The sequence below is a fragment of the Amphiura filiformis genome, chromosome 19 (genome assembly GCF_039555335.1).
Source record: "Amphiura filiformis chromosome 19, Afil_fr2py, whole genome shotgun sequence".
Taxonomy (NCBI): Eukaryota; Metazoa; Echinodermata; class Ophiuroidea; order Amphilepidida; family Amphiuridae; genus Amphiura; species Amphiura filiformis.
This window is the reverse complement of record NC_092646.1, coordinates 19,428,044-19,451,124: the sequence shown is the minus strand read 5'-3', so window position 1 is coordinate 19,451,124 and position 23,081 is coordinate 19,428,044. Positions and strand designations below refer to the sequence as shown.

The 23,081-nt window shown below is 34.4% G+C and overlaps 1 protein-coding gene across 1 annotated transcript in view; it reads right to left on the bottom strand.

The window, feature by feature from the left end:
* LOC140141019 (neuronal acetylcholine receptor subunit alpha-10-like) overlaps positions 1-22,842 on the bottom strand; it is a 338,906-nt gene extending 316,064 nt beyond the window's left edge. The window contains 2 exon segments of the mRNA XM_072162796.1: positions 20,970-21,358; positions 22,352-22,842. Of these exon segments, the coding sequence (XP_072018897.1) occupies positions 20,970-21,165 (196 nt within the window). The 5' untranslated portion in view covers positions 21,166-21,358; positions 22,352-22,842.
* Positions 22,843-23,081: the final 239 nt, after the last annotated feature.

Genomic DNA, 23,081 nt, shown 5'->3' with positions numbered 1-23,081 from the left:
TTTACCCTACATCTTTATTGTATTATGAAAAAATCACGAGCAATTGAATATATGAATACAAAAACCACCTAAGTCCATACTTAAACCAAATTGAGTTAAGCATGGGAAAGTGTTCCTTTACATAGGCCTCTCATATGTATGAAAGAACAACTCAAATTCATCCTCTGTGTCTATTGAGCATGTGAAAAATAGCATGTATGAAAGAATCACCCAATTCCATGATTTGAGTCTTGTAACACATTGATTAAAATCCAGTATGTATAAAAGTCCACTTGTAACACATTCATTGCTAGAGAGTGACTTTTGAAAAAAATGGGTTTAATAAAGGAAAGTGTGTGGTTTATATTACATGGCAGAATGCTTATCAACATTATACATACCTGTGCGCTTTATTTTGTATTATCTTACTAGTGGTAATCTCATTCTAACATTGTTGTCTTTGTATATGATTCAAACAACCACCTAAGTCCAAAATTTAAAATGAACCCCACGAAGTCCCTGAAATGCTAATCGTCATACCTAATACAGGTTAATCCACTCATTTGCACGTAAAACTTACCATATTGACCAGGTAAATCTAACTGAAGGAATTAAAATGGTACACAGGGTTTTTTCTCAAAATCACTTCCCATGGACTTAGGTGGCTTTTGTATTCATGTATTCAATTGCTTAATTACAGGCATCAAAAACATGTTAAATTTGTTCAAAGAATTTACAGTATATTTGAAGTATTTATCTTAATTTTAGTAATATATTGTACTTGTTTTTGACGTTAGCGGGGAAAGCTTAAAGTGCTATAGTAGATGCTAACACTGTGTGTCTATTCAGACCCCCAGACGGCCCCTTAAGCCTTGACTTGTCCGTTAAATTCGTGGAAGCTTTTTAACAATACGGGTTAGGCAGATGAGAATTCTGCCCGTAGGATTACGGCAATAAATAGTGTACATTCTTGAATAATGGCCTGTGAGCAGTGGTGTCTAAACCATGTTACCCGAAGGAGCTCATAAACTAATTTCAATTTTGTTGATAGAATATGATCAAACATCATTTTTTTGGTAAATAAGAAAATTAAGACTCGGTGTTTAAGCTCATTAATCCGGATAATAACTGGAAGCTCTAACTTGTATAGCACTGTTTTGTGTTATTTGTCATTTTCATTACACGAATCGATGAAAAGCATTCAATTTGGCAAACATGACTATGTTGATTTGACTTTTACTATATGAAGGTGGATTTCTTTCAAATTTACAGATTTTACAGAGCGTAAAAAATACAGGCAATTTTGGGAATCTTGATTCTGGATAAAGGAATTGAAAATTCAATGTTTGATTCATCAGATGGGAGGCTTTGTTAAAATAAATAGGTCACTGCTTAAGTTATAAGTGTGTATACGATCAACCTATAGGTATTATTACACACAGGGCCTTCCAGAAATCAAGATCATTAGGAGGCACACTAAATGGCATAGAGTTCGTTAACTAATGAACTGCACGCGCTGTAGTGTTTCTTTTTAAGGGAAAGTAAATCCCAAATTGTGGGTACTACCAACCAACCGCGGTCTTTCTGGGTTTTCTCATGTACTTAGTTGATTGGCGTGTATTGTACCAAATTTGTTCTGCTACCGTGTTGTCTATAATTAGACACATAAATCAACATGTAAAGTCGTTTCAGCAGTTAATTATACACGTACTGTAAAGCGGTTTTCCCAAAGAGAAGGTAATATTGTGATATAGAAACAATGTCAAATTGTCGGGCTCAATTTGAAACAATGTTAGCTATTCAAAAACAATATTTGAATAAAACTCAAACTCCGACTAGTACATCTATAATATTGAGAGGTCAGAGCTAAAAAGTCTTTAGTGCATTTTTGACCAAACTTATCCTTACAACACTGGGCACCTTATGATTGTACAGCCATAATCAAGCTATACCACAAAAACTGTTATCAGCCAAAATGTAAAGCCATAAGTGCAACGCTATTATATGCTATGCATGAAATGTGTGAGCGCCAGAAGGACGTAAGTAACTCAAAAACTGCCTGTATCATTACATGTCGTTTTTGTGCTCTGGCCCCTTAATATAAGATGTATACTCTCCCCAATGGCAACATGATGCAATGTACATTTGTGACCTATTCTTACACACCCAGATATTGCCAGTAGAGCCGTGTTTCATTTAAAGGCCTCTAAAAGACACAATTGCAAGTACTATTTTTGTTGTATGAAGAATATTCGGAATGGTAGTATAACGCAGTCTTGAATATTACTTGAAGTGCATCCAATACCATTTATTACATCACCTCAATCCTCTACGATCATGTAATTTAATCATCAACGTATCACTGATCTCTTCAGACTCATTTGCATAAACAGGTGCTTGGCTTTGTTCGTATTTTTTCATAAATTCAATGAATGACAAAGTTGTCGAATATTACAGTATAAATTTCTTTATCTACGAAGCGAAATATATACCATTTGTAACGTAACTACAAGAACAGTATTCTGAATTAGTTTATATCGCAATGTTCGAGCGTTTGTTGACCTGATGAGGCATAATGATCACTAAAATGTTTCAAGTATGGCAATTTGTTTTCTAGATTCAATAGTCGGCATGAATTCAGCTGACGCCGGTATAAAGCGTAGACCTGACGATATATGAGCGTTCGCTTTCGCGCGAACTCTCTTTTGTGTACGCTCGCGGTATTTTTGAGTTCGCTAACGCACCCTTCGCGTATCGTCGACCCCATGGGCAGCATGCCTACCTTCTGAGGTATGTCACTGATATTATCAGAGACGAATATGTAACCGGGTATCTGGGTATATATACAAATAGTCATACGCGAAGAGGGCACAGGCATGGAACATTCCAATCTATGTGTTTATTATAAATATATGATCAATGGCGTTAAAGTGCTTTTGAACTCTGATCAAAATTCAAGTCGTCTTACGTATGTTACCAACTTGTCGGCAAGCAAATAAATGCGTTCTCGAATGGGCGATAAAATTGGACGAATTTGTTGCCAAACTTATAAGTAATTAAAACCAATCTGATGCATAGTTCGACTCATCTTAAAACAACGATTTCACTACGCACAATTTTCCTACAAATGCTGCTTTACTTATCCTGTATCACGTAGAATCAAGCTCAAATCAGGAAGTACAGTAAAATGTAGATATTTATACAGCGCTTTATGCTGTAAATAGCCTCAAAGCGCTTTACATTTATTCCGCCGTTATTAGAATATGTCGGAACCACGTTTGCTGCCTACAAATGGCGCAGGGTTCATCTGTACAACGACTGTGACTACCCCTAACAGCTTCCCATTGCACCTGGGTGAGGTGAGGCAAGCGTGACAAAGCGCCTTGCCCTTGCGGGGACTCGAACCCACGCACGTCAAGCAAGCTCTCAGATTATGAGCCCAAGGCCGTAACCACTGAGCCACCGTGCCCTTTGTATAGCGTGTGTTAAAAAATTAATTCAATACACTATGTAGCAAAAACGGCAATCACTAGTATAGGGAATTGGCAAAGATCATAGGTGCCTAATAATAGTAGCTTATAGGAAAGGGCAAACAAGCAAGGTGATAAATGACAAGTTGAACTCAACTTGATTAAAGACTAAGAAAGAATACAATTGATATTATTTTGATTGTAATGTCTGCCACCGATGTGTTACGTATAAATAAGAGAACTCCTCCGTGTGAGATACGTGTCAGGGGAAGAATCGGTGTGATCCCACAAGGCATTGCACTATGCCTCCATTAGTCTGCGTTGGGACTAACAAATTACAAGGGGACATGAAACTGTGTCAACAATTGTTCATATATCTTATCAGGGTATTGCATTTGAGACAAAATCTGGGGCAAACATTTTAATGGCAACTTTTGAATCATACAGCGATGCTCTAATACTCCGAATGTACTTGATTTGTTCAAAAACCTAATTTCTAGAATAGTACTTTTACAAAATATAGTGGAATATGTCATCAGTACTTTTTCACCTTAAAAAGGGGGAACGACTTACTATATATTTTATTTCGTCTCAACAAGGAAACGTTGAGATCCAAAACCGCAATGCATTTGGAGAATGCAGATAATGCATTTATTTTGCACTAACAAACGTGATTTTTTTTTCATTCTTTTGTTTGTTAATCCCAGGTTTGGGTAACAGACATGAGTGATGGAATAACATTATATAGACATTACCTTTGAGCACCATTGTGAATTATATTTCCGATGAAGGCACAAATGAGTTGGGAAAATACCGAATCAGAAATTATTTGAATTAGTTATTGTTGTCCAACGTTATTAATTGAAACAACAGCTCCCATCCCAGAAGATGGTATCGTTGAGTGAAGAAATTGAACTTTTCGCCTTTTATATCGCTCAAAGCCGCGGACCGGATTTGATAAAACGATCTAGCTTGAAATTTGGACATAAATAAATCCATATCTTGGGTAATGTGAGGACGTTCTATCCGTTGGTGACATCCTCTTATTACAAATGTATTTCAGAACCTTGACACTTTCCGTGTATTTAATGTGGTAACATGTGTTAGATCATTTTACCTTATTGGCCAACACCCTCTAGAGGGCAATAGACAAACCATAACGTATTAATGATAACACGGCCAAACAATCTCAGGATAGATACCTTTACCATAATAATGAGTCTTGTTGTGTCCATTTATGTTACGAATTAAATCAATGTAATACAATCAAACTTCCTAAAAATGGTTGTTATATCAAAATTACTCAACCAAATTAGTCAACGTTTTGCAAAAAGTTGGATTTTTACCTCACATGTCGAAGTAACAATACGCTTTAATCCGTAAGCTACCTCGCTGAATTAAATCGAAGAGACTTTGTTTTGGTTTAATTAATTCTTTGAGATTCATTAGGAATGTTCAATTATTTAATGTAAATGGGTGTAAACATTGACTGTTTGTAGGTCACGCTATACTGTGGCAATGCATCATGGGAATTCGGTAAGTCAATTCTAGGTGCGTGTTATTGTGGGTGTTTTCTGAATACGTAAATAATACCGTTGAGAATAGAATTTCGAGATACAAACGTGTTGTAATAGTGTGTTAAACCCGGAATGATGACGATTTAGAGTAGATCAAATACATAGAAAGTTTACTATCCAATATTTAACACAGATACTGAGCACTAAAGGTGAACTTGTGGATGAGTACGTATTAATTCGTTCTGTTTCTTCCTTCAGTTATTAAACTAATTGCATCAAGATGTCGTGTACCTTTTAAAATGTACCCAGAAGTACAATGATGATGATATAGCAAACATTTGAAATTAATTGAATATGAAGAGTTGCACTTAATTTTATGAGAAGAAGTTTGTGAAAAAATCTTTAGGTGTTTAATGCTCTGTGACCTTTATTATGTTTCAGTTATATAATTCTCACTTAGTCGCAATATTACAATAATAGATGAATATGTACTAATATCGTGGTATTATCAAACGAAATCAGTCTGAAGTCAGTCACATTCAATTTTCAGTTTCTTATTGGATTGTAACAAGCATTTGCAAAGCTATGGTTTGCAGCAAACCCTATTGAAATTGGACAACTTGTTCAAAAGATATGATCAGTTAGTTAGGAAGCAAAAGAAAATATTTTCTTTGTTTGGCGATATCTCAAAATCAATATTTCCGACTGTTTTTGCTAGATCACATCACATATTTCCTTGCACTGGTAGCATTAAGAGATATATAACATTTCTAAAAATGTATTATACAACGCATATTGAACGTTCTTGACAAAGTTTTGCTTCGCGAAAAGAGGAAATCACATCATGTTCAATATTAGGCACTTAACATGTTCAGCGTAGTCCTCTCTTGAACTTTATCACAATAATATGCACTAGGAACCAAAATATGTCGAGATTATGTGACCATTATCCTGTACGTTTGTACAGGGACTTACTGATGCCCACAAGACACGCTCTTGCAAAGGATTTAAGTAAAAATTTCAGGTATAAGAAATGTGTGTTAGATTTTTAAAACGCTATTACAAATGACGCTGTAAGTGCTGCTACATGTATTATATTAGTTAATGCCATTAAATTTTAGCATACATCATTTTTGTGTTTGAAAAATTCACGAGCAATTACTAAATAACAATCATTAAGAACATTTTAAACTTATACAGAGAATTAACAATATTTTTGAAACATTCATATTAATTTTAGTATTTGTTTAATGCCTGTTTCTGACGTTAGCGCGGAAAGCTTAAAGGTTTATAGCGGATGCTAATACACTGTGTCTTTTCAGACCCGCAGACGGCCCCTTAAGCCAAGATTTGTCAGTTAAATTGTGGAAGGAATTTAACAATACGGGTTAGGCGGACGAGATTTTTGCCCGTAGGAATACGGCAATAAATAGTGTGGATTCCTGAATAAGCACATTGCTTATGAGCAGCGGTGTCTAAACCATGTTACCCCAAGGAGCTCATAAACTAATTTAATTTTGTTGATAGAATATGATCAAACATCATCAATGCGTATTATTTTGGTAAATAAGAAAAGTAAGACTTGGTGTTTAAGCTCATTAATCCGGATAACTCGTGATTTGAAAGCTGGAAGCTCTAACTTGTACAGCACTGTTTAATTCAGTATATATTACGTTATTTGTAAGTTTCAGTACACAAATCGATGAAAACATTCAATTTAGCAACACATGATTATGTTGATTTGACTTTTAATATATGACAGTGGATTTCTTTCAAATTTGTAGATAGAATTGGTTGCCTATTAGTCGAATTCAGAGGCAATATGAGAATCTTGATTCTGGAGTTCATAAAGGAATTGAAAATACAATGTTTGATTCATTGGATGGGAGGCTTTGTTCAAATAAATAGGTCACTGCTTAAGTTATAAGTATGTATACGACCACCCTATAGGCATTATTACACACAGGGCCTTCCAGATAGCAAAATCATTAGGAGTCACACTAAATGGCATATAGTTAGTTAACTAATGAACGACACGAATGCTAGTGTTTCTATTTTTAGTAAATCCCAAATCGTAAGCTAGCAAACTGCCGCTGCCTTAGTGGGTTTTCTCCTGTACTTTAGTTGATTGGAGTGTGTACTTTAACATATGCTGAATTTGCTCTGTGCTGACTATAATTAGACACTTAAATCAACATGTAAAGTCGTTTTAGGAGTCAATTATGTGCGTTCTGTGAAGTAGTTTTCCCGGAGTGGAGGTAAAAGCGTGACACAGAAATAATATCAAATTGGCGGTCTCGTTTTAAAGTAATGTTGGCTAATAATAATAAAATTTTCAATATTTTTGTTGCAATTTGTGTAAATTCAAGCCGTGGTTGGTGGGTCCATAAAGCAAAATGTATTCTCACTTACCAAGTCAAACATGCATGACTGACTTATTGATATAGTTCAAGCTGATCTTAAAGAGCTTTGGTTGAAGGTTTGAACTATATATTTCTGTCATTCTGCTTAGACCAAAACTCCGTTTCGATAGCATATTAAATACTTTTAAAGTACGAATCATTCATGTTCACTTGGGGATTTGATAAAAAATACCAAAACAAAACCGACGTTTACATACACACAAGATAAATTTATACCCCCTCCCCCAACACATAATTATATTAATCAAACATGAAAACGCAGAAAAAAAAAAACCCAAACCAAAATGTGTTTTTAAAACAATTGTTTGTTTTCCTGAAAACAATATTGTTTATAGTAATGATAATTGATAAACAAATAAAAATACAAAAGCCGGACGGGACTACTATAAACGCTGAAAACATTATAACTACAGCAATATATTAAACTCGGCTGTTTCAGGTTATATGGCTTTTCCAGTTAAAATCCATACAACCCCTATGAAAGATATGACATTAACCTTCCACACAGGGCATGTAGATTTTAAATGGAGTCACACATTCACACATTTTGAAATGTACACTCCCTGTGTGGAAGATTAAGGCAATGTTTTACATAGGAGTGTATAGTTGTTAACTGGAATAGCCCATTAGAAGGTCAAATAGATCATTGATTTGATACAAGGAATATGTACACCCTTTAAATAATTTTACTCAATTGAGTAGAAATATACTAAAATTTTGGAAATAATGCCCGGCATTGAGCTCATATTGATGAATATCACTCAACATTGAGGGTATTATTTATTAATATGAGCTCAATGTTGGGTATTATTTACTCAATTTGAGTAATTTTCTACATAATTTGTTGAGTTGTGACATTTTACTCAAGTTGAGTAAACCATCTTTAAGAGTGTATTGAACATATTTTGCTGATAAGCTATATGTTTGATTTTTTTATCAGCGTGGAACTAAATCATCATGGTATTTTAGACATTTCATGAGATGGAATATGCAATTGGGCTTTAGAGTTTCATTTGAATGACATATTTATTTGTGCATGATGTATTGCATACAATGAAACCATCTTCATAAATAAATTAATATATTCATAAAAATACGACATGTGTGGTCCAAAACAAACTTCGGAATATAAACAAGCATTATTAATACTAATGCATGCTCCGTTCTAAGATTTTTTTTCAAGAAATACGGAGAGGATTCATCGCCAAGTGCAACTGCAACGAGACAGTGCTTCGCCTTTTATATTTCAACATTGATTTACAAAGAAGTTTACTGAATCATAAGATTCTATTCAATACAACCACTTGTTTTTAATCGACATCAAGTAGACTTTATTTATATGAGTATAGCAGGTTACTTTGCGAAACATTCAGATTGAATTATATCTTCATTTTTATTTTAATGCCAACGTTTGGTCTTTGGCGTTGATATCGTTTTTTATTGTTTTGATAAAAATAGTACTTTTAATTTGTAAAATGCGACATAAATACGATAATGTGTGACCAGTCACATCAAAACGGCAGACTTTACTCCAGAACAATTTAGCTCTATTTGGAGACATCACTTGTTTGAAGTAATTCCGATTTGAAAAGTAATGATTTATGTCTATGTGTTTTTTTTTATATATATTATCATGTATGATTTTATGCATATGTTGAATTGTAGTTTGCCGTACTCTTTTGGTGTGTCTGGTGACATACTTGATTTTGAGCAAATACCAGCTGTTATGGAAATTATCTGTGCAAACCGAAAGCACAGACGGGGTGTGGCAAAGTATAAAACTACGCAAGGCCTGCTTTTTAACAATCAATATTGGAAAGATAATAAATAGTCAAATATGATTGCCAATACGCGTTTGGTATCGCCATTGTATTATTAGCTATATTAAACACAGATTTTCCTTTTTTGATCAAAATGTTCATCTTTTCTGCCTTTTTATGGCTTTTTTATTCTATAAATGGTATATTTGAGGGCACTATTTACATATATTTGAAGTTTCATTTAGCCCATGAGTTATTCATACCATTTTATGATAAAAATTTATTAGAAAATGTCCTATTTGTTTTTTATTTGCTGATGTTTTAATGCCATTATACAAGTGTTTTCCCCTTGTAAAGATGCAAACAAGATTTGAGATAAATAGCGCCCTCAGTTTTCAAATTTGCTTAAACATGAATACAGTTCTACATGCTATCAATCAACTGTGGATTCATACATTAGAACATTACCCTTGACTCAAACGCATCCACTTTGTAAATCTAGATATTTTTAAAGACGAAGAACCTATAGTGTCATTTCAACTCTATTATGTGACTGGATACTACGAATGACCGTAAACTCGGCAAATTGTATTCTGAGTTACAGTGTAAAATGTGCCTCATTTCATGTACATATCCTTAAAACTTTTGAATCCATGCTTTCGTCAAATGTTTTCAGCTTTGACAGCCAGTTGCCACGGCAATTGCCATGAGCATGAAAGTTAGTCTTAAAAACACAGTGGTCAATCTGTCATCCTAACCAGCTGGACTTCACTTGGGTCACCATACTATATGCCCTCTGGCAATTCCAGCCCTGAAACTCACTCCCCTGCCCAGCTGACCTCCAGAGCACCAGGAATGTGTTGACATACAAAAGGTCAAACATCAGCAGGTGTCGAGGTATAAAGATCAAATTATGAAATCCAATATCAGAAAATGAAACCAGTGGAACAAAATTTATTACCCTCGCTTTTCTCTAATCGAGGGTAATTTTGCTAAAGTTCTTTAAGGACCCGTCGACGAAATGTGAAGGTCGTATTCATAAGTATCTCAATTCGGTGCGACAAGTATCTCATCATAAGTTTCTACCTATAGTTCTTGTCTTTGTTTGATTTGGCTAAATTCTCTCTATATGTGACTAGACACCACGAACAGCTGAAAAGTCGGCCCAGTCAATTTTGTTTTATTTCGTGTTTACCTTGTGTCTCTTTTTCCACATTTCTGGTAATAAATACATTATCAAACAGTCATAATTGGCGGTCATTTCAAATCATCCCCAACTCAACGAGGTTCAGGAATGTCCTCTCATTGTTAATTGTTGGTTATACATTCCTAGACAGAATACAATGCTTTGTTATCCACCACTTGGACAGGGTTTAACCAAAGCAAACAAAGACAAGACCTATTTAAGGATTTTATAGAAATAGGTAGAAGCTTATTATCCTCTTCAGCAATAGGATTATTGAATGGTTTAAACAGTGTTTGATGAGATACTTATTACAATAAAAGCTTTATATATATCGTTTGCTTGTCATCAAACGTAAAATCGGGTCATTCGCAAGAAATTCATCAGGTATTTTTCATCGCAGTGAACCACACCGTAACAATACTTTTATGTTGATTTTATGTTGTCGTTTAGGGACTTACCTTATTAGTTTTCCATATATAATTGACCCAATCAAGACACAACAGGGTCACCCTTATCCAATTTTATTTTGATTATGAAGCCATTTTTCTCACCAAGCTATTAACAAGAGATAAATAATTCAGCCACGATTATCACTGTATTATCTGGTTGATGGCTTTCACTGTTTTCATTGCCAGGCATGATAGGTGCAAGGTTTTGAAAATATAATTACATCTTCTGTCATTACAATAAGGCGTTATTCCAAAGCACTGTTGGTATATGCAATATATTTTGATTTTATTTTTTATTGCCATAATGCAGATGCGTTCTTTTCTAAAAGGAAGGGATATTTGTTACTTGTCCATTGTTATTTTAAGCACATTATAGCTTTCATCGACTTAAGTGGGAGAAAAGGATTTATATATGAGTTATAAACAAGTAATAATGAATGTTTGTGTTTGTTCAATTTGTTTAACAGGTGCGATGAAATATAAACTGTTTCATTCAACGAGGCTCATGGACAAATTCTTAACATTGTAATCAAAATAGCAAATTCGACGAGCAACCAAGAGCCAAGTCACTTTTTAAACATTACGTATGTCGTATCGTGTCTATGAGATATTCAGTACTGAGGATACTTCTACTTTAATGCAATAAAAATAGAAACTACACAAATGAAACTACACTAAGCAAGGGTCGTTTATACAGACAACAAGTATATCAGATATGCTTTTAATAAGGTCGCATTGGATGTAACAAAAATTAAGATGTTATATATTGGCTTTCGTGAACAATGTACAGGGTGTCCCTGAAAGAACTGTATCGTCGGAAACTTAATTGTCTGGATATTTTAACGCCATAACTTAACATAACTAAACAAGTGGTGTGGTTGAAGAATAAATCATCTGTCACATATGTGTATTTTTATATTGTAATTTATTGTATGTAATTTTGCCCTCGGGCCACGAATTTGCAATAAAATAATATCAATCAAATCAATCACGTAGATTGTTCATTATAATTGACCACACCGTTCTTGAAATATCACAATTTTACTAAACCTCCTTATTTTCAAGCCTTTCCACGAACTCAAATACCAATCGATGATCTGTATTCTGAGTGTTAATCACGGCGCATCATCGGCGCATGAGGAGTCTATTGTCATTGATAAATATTTGACTCCGTGGAACGGATTGAAAATGAGGTAGTTTCGTAAAATTCTTATAATTTCAAAACCGGAGAGGTCAATTGTCAAAATTAAAAAATATGTGATAGCTGATATATTCCTCAACTGCATCGGTTATTTAGTTATGTATGGTTAATGCGTTAAAATGCACAAACAAAACATCAGTGTTCTTACATCTGAAAGCCAGCGGACACCATTTTGACACCAAGGATGTCCGAATCCCAGATCGCGAGCATCGTTGGTTTGAGCGTGGAGTGAAAGAGGCGATCTGGGTGAGGGCTGAGCAACCATCTCTCAACCGCGGTGGAGGCGTCCGGGCCAAACTATCACACGGCTGGGACAGGATCATAAAGGACATTCCTCGTCGATTGTCATCAATGCCGGAAGTGTCCGGTACTCAAGGTCATTTGCATCACAACCCAGCTGAAGACTGAAGGTTTCAATCGCAACGTCGGTTCGTCCGTCAAAATAGGTATGTCTGGTTGACCAGATTTGAATTAAATCTTAATTTGAACCCAAACAAAACAGTTCCTGACGATACAGTTCTTTCATTGACACCCTGTATAAAGCATTATAGGTAATACAAACCTCGTAGAAGTTATATTACTCGGATATGTAAGTAGCAACATACAACCCAGTTAGTCTGCTCTTCGACTACTTCAAAATTATGTAAGTAAATTACAAACATAACTGCTCCCTATGTAAATATGAAACATCTTACATTACATAATGAATCACATACTAGGTATTTATTTGGAAGCAGATGTGGGTTTTATTTTTGCAATAAGTTTCTCCCCAAGTAAAACTCATAAATCCGACAATACTTGTTAGGAGAGCAGAATAGTGACAGAGAACTTACGCTTCAAGTTACAAATTTAGTCGATGTGGTTGCCTATTGTTATATAGTTGGCTTTTGCTACAAAAAAGGGGATTTATTAATACATGTATATGAGCTAGGTAGACGCAAATTGTGTTTGCTTTAATGCTTGTCAGTGTATCATCTCAAATCCAATAAAATAATGACTACAAGTATAATAGTTCATTATAAATGTATGATATTATGAAATATGAAGTATCTAATATATTCTGTAAGTTCCCTTTCGATGGATTTCATCCGGTATAAGAATGGGGAAAATCCCTACATATGTCTGACGTAGTATTCAAGGTCATTCTATCAGAATGTCTTTTATAATATACACATTAGTTCACCTCAAGTTCAGTAGTCTAATGACGTAGGCGCGTACTTCGCTAGGTGCAATATATAATCATGCGCGTACAAGGGCGATTTACTGACACGCTTGAAGATAAACCGCGAAAAGGCATTGACGTCACCGAATGTGAAGTGACGCAAACATTAGACATGATAATGTAAGTTCATTGTTCATTTACCTATGAAAGTATAGGCATGTATCATTCAGTAGTACATGGAATGCTCAATGATGGGGATATTCTTTAAATTTTAATACAGTCACTTGACGTACAAGTGTTTTTACAAACACAAAGAAAGTAAATCATGTTTTGTGAATTAGATTACCCAAGTGAGATATTGACAATATTTGAAGCGTAATTCTTCTCAAATGGTCCATACAGTTCTTAAAATTTGATTCATTTATCATTATTTCTTTTTGACACTCAATCCGCTATTTCTTTTTTCCAAACACACAACCAAGAATCCTAAGGTGTTTGAAACTGAAAACCCCATGAGATATTTATCACACATTTGAATCAAGCTTTGAATAGAGTAGTCCCCCAATCTTTTAAACCATCTCTTATTCAATAATGCAAACTCAAGGTAACCCAACCCTAAACCTATCTAATACCTGAACTTAATTTAGTTTGGGGAGAGGTCAGTCCTGTCTATATTTGAAATCCACTTATATTTTGTCCAATACTACATCATCCGAGGTGCAACCTCTCGTTCAAACAAGTAAACATTTGACACATAAGTGTGATACAGTTTTCAAAATTAAATTAGTATTTTTTCCGCTTCTGCTTTCCTGTCATCTTAACTTGTGAAAGACTAAGCAGAATATAATATTGAAAAGTCAAAAATAATCAGGAAATTAGAATCGAAAGAAATTTACTACCGTCAGGTATGCGATGTCAAAACTATATTGGTGAATAACCAAACGAACTGCAGCACCCCTACAGCATTGCTCTAGAATCATCATCAGAAATGTTTACGAGGCCCAAATCATTGGCACGAGCCACGCTTCCTCTTACTTAAATATTGTGGACAGTGGAGAGGAAACATCGTAAGCAGAAACTGGCCGGATATTGTTTTTGATGTCAGCCGGCGCAAGATAGATGCCTATATATGATACCCGAAGTGTTTTTTACGACATAGCCTATGTGTACAAAAGGGCATAAGATAAGATATTCGGTATCTGTTGGGTTCAATATATATCAAATAAGGTGTTTCTATATATATTTCTATATATCTCCTACAGTTATAATGTTTTTGTAATATATATTAAAGAATAACGTAGCACAGTAATAACTCTTAGGTACCACGTATTTTGTAATCATTCATATTGTTTATGTTCTCATTTTACCTTATTTACTACTCCGATATACACTGATTATTATGATTTATGGAAACTGTAGCAAAACTCATTCTTTCATTGATATTATGTCATTTAATAAATGACACAATAATAAATGCTCGTTCATGATAAGTTTTAAATAGTCACTTTTGACAAACCACATTTCCTATATAAATGACATGGATGTAAATATATCGATCATTTATATTAAGATATATTAAAATAGTGTATATAGACATTGCAATGCAGAAAATCTACCCATCCATAGATAAAGACACGTTTCCGACATTTATTGACCATTATTAAAGCTACGACATTGTTAAATTAATAAAGACATTGTACTATTATTTGCGCTGATATTATTAAACTATAGATGCAATGTCAATTCGTGCTCAATCCACACTAGGTCTCATACACTATGTATATTAAAATACCAAATTGAAATAATCAATTGATTTGTATTATTAAGCTGTCTAAGGAACTTATATTGATATGATAATTGAGTCTCGCCTCGAGTATGCTAACCATCCTCGGGTAAATCGACAATTTCAAGGTCGATTCTTCTGACCCTGCTTAGAGCAAAACCAAATCTAGAATTCTCGTTCTACATCTGTGCACTTAGTCACTTGGGGGCAATTAAACTTCAAACCCCTTGAATTAATCAACTACATTTACCTACTTCAATGATTATATGGAATAGGCTATTCCATTTAAAATCCACACTACCCCTGTGGAAAATGTTGGAAGTACCTTCCACAGAGGGAGTATGCAATTCAAATGGAATTACCACATTAACCAACTCTATTTGAAACTTACCCACCCTCTGTGGAAGAGTCACGACGAATCTTTCTCAGAAGGTGTATGCAATTCAAACGGAACTGACTAATGTGTTCATTCCATTTAAAATTCATACTCCCCAGGTACAGGTGGAAGATTTTGCAAAATCTTCCACAGGGGTAGTGTGGATTTTAACTGGAATAGCACGATTCCCCCGCTTCACTTTTCCCCCCATAAATTGTTAATCATTCGGGTTACGGCATAGTCGGTAAATGACGCAATTGCTTAACCGTCCAAAATCAACTATACTCTTTAGCTTCTATGCAGTTAGAGCTACTTGAGCGTACCCAGTGCTGGTTTGTTTGTAAAAATATGACCTCTATGGCACAGACTACTTGAGGGTGAAAATAAATATAATCCTATTTGGACTATCAATCCACAACCAAGTCAAGAGGATAAATAGCAAGTTATAAAGGGCAAGCGTGGCAAGGTGGCAATCCTTTAATCCAATGTAATCATTACCGAGACTTTGATACGTATGTGGCTTGATATGCCAAAGTGTCCCATGCTATTAATGTTGTTATCAATTAAAATGCACTTTGGGGTCTTGAAAACAAGCATCCTTACCTTGCTTATAAACTGTAGCACCATCTTTTAATGTTAATAATTTCTTCAGTGATTATGTTTGTAGTTTTAAATTGTTAGTTTCATCATATATTATCTAAGGTTTCATGCTCCTATTAAAATTTTCACTCATGTACTCCACTATGTCAATGTTGTTGACTATAATTTACAGTTTACGTCTCGGTGACAATGATCTTTTTCAAAGGGTTACGTAATTTTTATAACTCGTAGAACTCGTAATTTCTTGTGTATTGTATTTTTATAACTCGTAATTTCTTGTGTATTGTAAATTGTTATTTTAAGGGTAAGTGTATCGTTATTATCAAGTTTGGATGTACATAACTAACGATGGTGGATTGTTAAAAATTGTATGATTATATTTTGGTATTCTTAAAATGAATTTATTTCAATCATTCGAATTTCAAAATTACTACCGATCTGATATGAAATACAAATAGTCGATACAGTAAGGCATTTGATTTATACTTTCGCATTGTAACATTTATTTCATGAAAATAAGAGAAGGAAACGCTGATATGATGATTTATACAAATCGCAATTATTGAAGCATTAGTTTTGCGGTTTCAAACTAAACAACATTTCCTGTATCATTTCAATTGCAATATGTTACAGCATCCCTAGTAAATTAACATGCAACACACATGATTCGTATTACTATTAATGAAATATAGAGAGTCAATTTGTCGATGTTTCATTTTTGACATGTACTATTATACTTCTACGCATTGACGTAATTAGCATACAATTTTTTATTAATATAGAAGACCATATCCAGGATTCCAACATGATGCTATGCTTATTGGTACATATTGGAGCGAGTACATCTATCAACAAAACCCATCTATCTTGGCAATGCAGATACTGGTAAACGCACTTTAGTTGCAAATTTGTTTCCTAGAAATACAGTACTATACGTAATCCACCTATTATTTCTGAAATATATATTACCGCTTTCTGATGACTTTTTTTCATTGTTGAATGTTACTACCTACCTCCTTAATTTTTATATTCTGAACCAATCCAACTATAATTGTTTCCATAAATATATTGGAGTGCTGGGAAAAGGTTAAAGGTCAATGGACCTTGATCATTGTCCGAAATAGGTAACGGAATTAAGTATTATTGATCTCTTCCTAACTAGATAGTGTAGAGTCAGTAAGTCCGTCAATTGATAATAATACCTGCACAAAAATGAAGGTTACTCCAAACAGTTGTAGAACGTATAATAGTCAAAAAGGGAAAATACCTAACTTGGCGATATTAACAGTAGTGCAATGTGTATCAAAATAAAGTAAAAATGCAATTAGATTAAAAAGTATAGGTATTTGGTCACAATGCTCACGTTGATAGTTAAATCAACATTAATAAGGACTCATTGGCTATTTTTGTGAGTCAAGTAAAATGTGCTTGCGTAAAATCAAATGTTTATCCACTTCCTTAACAATAATACAGAACACCTTAAGACTGTCAATTACTGTAAAGAAAGTGGTGAAATATGTGATTTTCACGTTCTTTCACTTTGCGCAAGTGCATCCTTATCAATGGTCACACGCCAGTGATTTTATTGCTATGGGAGGACAAAACGTTGAGTCAGGTATCAACTAGAGGATTTTGACGACATGCATCATACTTTTTAATGTAGTGTCATTTTTATAACCGTTTACCTTTTTTGATAGGCACTGTATATGCGCCTTGTTATCATCGTCTCTAACAACCGATCTATCCGCCATTTTGTTTGTTCTCATCATCATAATCAATTATTTTTCATATCAACATAGTTCATTTATCTAATTTTCAAATGCAATCTTCTGAAATACATATTATATTTTTGTATAATCATCTTAAATAAAATACCTTCTAGATCTTAAATAGTTTCATTATGTCGAATTGAACAAAACCAAATAAACCAGAAAGAGACATAAAGTTGGTATCGAAACTGTGCTAAATTCACGTTAGTGTTCTAATGGATGTTACCTTTTCAAATCCTGTCTATTCATCATTAATTATTTTCTTTGTTTTAACGTCATTACCAATATCCAGTGTAACCATTAACGCGGAAGGAAAGCATACACTCTATGGATTCAAGTTCCGGTTTACGCACATTAGTTCCCATATTAATTCTCATACGGCTATGTCTACATTTTAGATTAATAATCCACATTAAAGCTTCAATCGCAGACACATTTCATTCTTTCTCTGATTATGTATTATAGATTTATGTGTGTGATGTCTTAATCGTAACCAGCCAGTTGTATAATTGTAAAAAACCCGTCAAAACGGGTTAAAGCATGGTAATGCATAATGCGGTTAAGCAGCAGACACATTTAAAGTTTCCATTTCAAAACTCATTAATCAAGAGTTTCTCATTTGCATAAAAGCATTTCGTCATTTGCACAAAAATATTACTTTTCTTAATAACTATATCGTTAGCCTAATTAATATGCACATTTTTGTTCAACGCGATTTCCCTATGATGTTATAGTTCTATCATAGTCACAGGTTCACGACAATGTTTGTAATATTATTCTTCTTTTTACGGTTAACATTATGGTATATACAATTTTTAGACTAGTAAATTACAATATTGTTGTTACATTTTGTATAATGATGTTCTTGTTCAAGACAATAAATCTAAATCTAGACAAGACAATAAAATCAAAACTAGTTAAAATCCGGATTAATAATTGCGTATGTATGTTGAGCTTTAGAGGTAAGGTTGTCAGTCACACACAAATGTGAATAACAGTGTAAAAAATCATAAGAATGTTAAAATTACATTTTCCGTCGATAGGAATTCTGGTTGGTATACTATTATGATTAACAATAAAGTGAGGTTTTCTAAATTTCGCTCTGTAAATCACCTGTATGTTGCTCATTTACGGAGTGTGCCATTAGATAGCTAACCAGCCGTATTGTATCTAAAAATAATGGATCGTTTCTATTGCACTTTGCAATACAATGACAACAACATTAACCATAGAATACAAATAATCACATGCATCTCATCATGAAAAGTAATGATGTTATTTAATGAGGAACACGAAACCGAGTGAGGTTTAACGAAAAACCTCATATAAGATCAACCCGTACCTACCAATACCAATAGATATATTATAAATTAATATATGTTCACCTGTTAGCTAATACAATGCAAATCTTTTCTCCTTTGTTATGTTTTTAACTTGCTTAACACAGTTTTAACGATTTTACAACACTACAAATTGGTCATTCTACTAACCTCTAGGTAATAGAACCTCTATGGTAGACAACAAGGTCGTCCACAGTAAGGCATTTCGTGTCTATTTTAACGTATACCATAGCATTTTCACATCATAATGTTGACATTGTGACTTGCACGTATTTGCATGGGCATTATATTCCGATTTAGTATGAGCTTGCATATCAGATTTCTCTACAACTATTAAAGATAATGTTTGCATAGTGTATCGAGAAAGGATTCTTTTTTGTGTGCGCAATGTGTGGAGGCTGGTTGATGTTATCGCAATATTATATACCGTAACGGTAAATTTAGGTAGTACTTGAACGTCAGGGTGAGGTACAGAGTATTTTAAGAGTATTTTTGTATGAACAGAAGTGGATTAATATTTACTGATGCTGTTCCATTTGGGCACTGATGTAGCGTACTATTTGCAGTTTTATGTTTCGCGTGCAAGCAGGAGTTGGTAAAACAACATTAATAAATGAAGAGGATACAGCTATAAAAAGACACATGTCTGGTACGTGATAACAATATCACCAAACGGAGTGTAACATATTTTTAGAAGTAAAAAAATACATGAAAACCTTGATACAATTTTAGCCACCACCACCGTAGTAAATTCTTTTCTAAACAATAGAAACACCTGCAAGTGAATTGCAGGTGTCACTGCAATACCAATCTTAATAATTAAGTTTCAACAATGCTAAATTCTACCCAGCAAATGTATAGGGATTTGATTTGCATATTTGATGACAGCGTAAGTTAAATAACAGATGTCTTTTTAAAAGTGAATCTGGAATGTATATTGCAACTGTCAGTTTGCTAGATTGGTGTGAACAATGGTGAAACCGACGTTGCATAATTTACCTATTGTATTCTAATTTGAACTGTTCAGTTCGTGTGGTATATCAAATATTAAAAACGTGTACAATGTGTATATATCAAGACGGATTACAACATTATTACAATATATCATTACGTAATGTGTTCCATTAACTTAGATAGCAGATTTTAATTGTCCTGTTCAACACTGTATTGTTCTTTGAAAAGTCATAAAAAAATAAAGTTTTTAATCCTGCGTTTCCCTATTTTCTTCAGCAAATGCAAATTCCCAAATTTAACTTATATTGACTTATATTGACTATCATCCTATATTATTTCAAAATCACATCAATTGATGGGCAACATTCTGAAGCTTATCGTTAAAATGTGCCAAAATTTGTATTGATTTATACATGTATATTCAATTCTCTAGCTACGAGAATGAGTGGATATATTTTTCATTGCAAAGATCCTTTTATGATAACCCATAAAGATGTCCACGTAAACAAAACTCTATGATTACGTTAATAGAACGCATAATACATGTATCACATTAGTTTATTGTTTTGACAATAATTGCATTAAGTATTGACAGTAATACATTGTTATTTAACTCTGTTTGGTGACAGTACAAATATTCTTATTTCCAATGCAATAAGTCAATGCTAATTTCAATTTGTGAATTATAGGATTTGTTTTGGTATCCAATTCATCCAAAGATCATTCTACGAATGTCCAAACATATTAACCCCATGAGAACTACCTGCCGATTGGCCAAAAAGAAGTTTTCATTATCAATTAACCGAATCAGCAACATTGTTAGAATAATTTCACCACGCAAAAAATTTGGGTGAATTATTTGCAAAGCTCCATTTTAATTGGTGATTAAAGTGTCGATATCATGTAATTGACCAGCCAGAGACAATGTTAGATCGGTAGGTAGTGCTCAGGGGGTTAAGGATAAAGAACGGTGACCGGACAGATCAATTATAGTACTTACCCTTGGTGCAATTCATAGGATGATTCGGGTTCTCATCACAGTCAAGACATTGCATACATGTACCCCTCGTCACTGTATAGGTTCTGGTAGTAGGTTGGCATGGTTCGTCTGTGGTTACAGGGGTAAAAGACGCTTCACACCCACTGAAGATGAACCCAAAGTATGTGGCAAAGAAAAGAACCTCGCCTAGCCGCATTGTAGATTCCGGCTCTTTTGTTTAAAAAACTGTGTCAAACGACACACTATCTACATGGCTATGTTTTCTCCATTCGACATAAAACAGACACATCACAGCAGCAACTTGTGTTGATAAATCCGTTATAATCAGTCCAAGTCTATATAGAGTAGAGCGATATCACTTAAGTCAGTTGTATAGCTGATAATAATACCTGTAATAAGAAATAAAATAACGCGTAAAGAGATTGGTGTTGAAAGGTATGTGTATTAACGCGCGAAGTCGATACAGTGTTGGGTTATATCTCCATTGTGTGCAATATCATTTATAAGTAATATTGCAAAAAGCGTCCACTAGATAGAGAGACTAGATGCACAACTGATGGGAGAAGAATATACGCAGGACTTTAACGTAACACACTGTAACCTTATGTGACCTCAACTCTGGTATTGTGCTGTTGTTTTTTATATCATGACCACGTGGTTGCATTGCAAACATAATATGGTAGATTGATACATGACTTTAGTAATTATTAATGCTTCTGGTGCGTGTGATCTACACGTAATGTTATTCTGCTTGGATGCTTTTATGTGAAATGAAAATATATTCATGGTATACTGGGTATGTTTGCGCAGTATCTTTAGAAAATGGTGAATTTGAATTGTCATTCATTGGAAAGCGAGAAGGATTTTTCATTATAAAACAGGAGAACACAGTTGCGTTCATTGCGATGTAAATACTTGTAAAAGCATGCTAGTGATAATACAAAAATAATGGTGGGTTTCATTGTTTGCAATAAAGGTAGGGTAATGATGATGATGATGATGATGATGATGATGATGATGATGGTAATGATGATGATGATGATGAGGATGGTGGTGGTGATGGTGATGATGATTATGGTGATGATGATGATGATGATGATGATGATGATGATGACCAAGATGATGATGATGTTGTTGATGATGATGATAATGGTGATGACCATGATGATGATAATGAAATGATGATGATGATGATGTTGATGATGATGAAAAACCTGCTAATACTGCAACAGATTTAAAATTCTCCAAAATACGACCCAATACTATTAGTAGAAAAATCATATACTTCTGCTATTACATACCTCCTACACTTATATATTTGAAAAACAATTGAAAAAGGGTGCTCACAAAATCGCCATTATTTATTCAATATGAGTACATACCTTCAATGATGTTTGGGCATTTCAAGCTGAAGTGTAATAAATGCTAGCTCATAGAAGGTCCGTAATTCCCGTCTCAATCACGTACAGTTTCTCGTCTACTGTTATTAATTGTGCACGGTCAGACACGTACTGGCCAGCTAGTGCGAACTGTCTTGTTCTTCTCTTTCGAGAGCAACGGTATATAACTTCAACAGAATTGGTAAAGTAGCTGTGGGATTAAACTAAATCCCGCCGCCAAACAGTACATAATAGCATCTCAATATAAAGTCACGGACATCACAGTGCAGTTTACTTTCATTCTTAATGGTGTGTTACTCCCAGCGCTCTCTTTGACCGAGAAACAAAAAAACGAAGTCTTAAGCTTCCCTTCCAGTGGCAATGCTTACGCATAAAAAGCTGCGAAGTTTGTATATAACAGTGCATGAAGTTATTGTTAAAATGCGTTCAGGAACACACACTCACGACGTCCTGTTGGACAACTACGACGTCTCAACGCAGCATAGTAAGCATTCGAGTTTTTCGGTTCGTTGGATAGTTTGATATTGACGCTTGCGCATTGCTGATAACGAATCCAACCTAAATATTCCCAACTCTGTGGCTCCGGCGGGAAGGCCGATAGCCATCAACCTCAGCTGGCGTGATGCAAGCGATTCTCACCTTAGCCCGTGGACATTTCTGCCCCTGGGAATTAACGATGCTAATGCTCCTGTTAGACTTTCCTGCCGCTTGT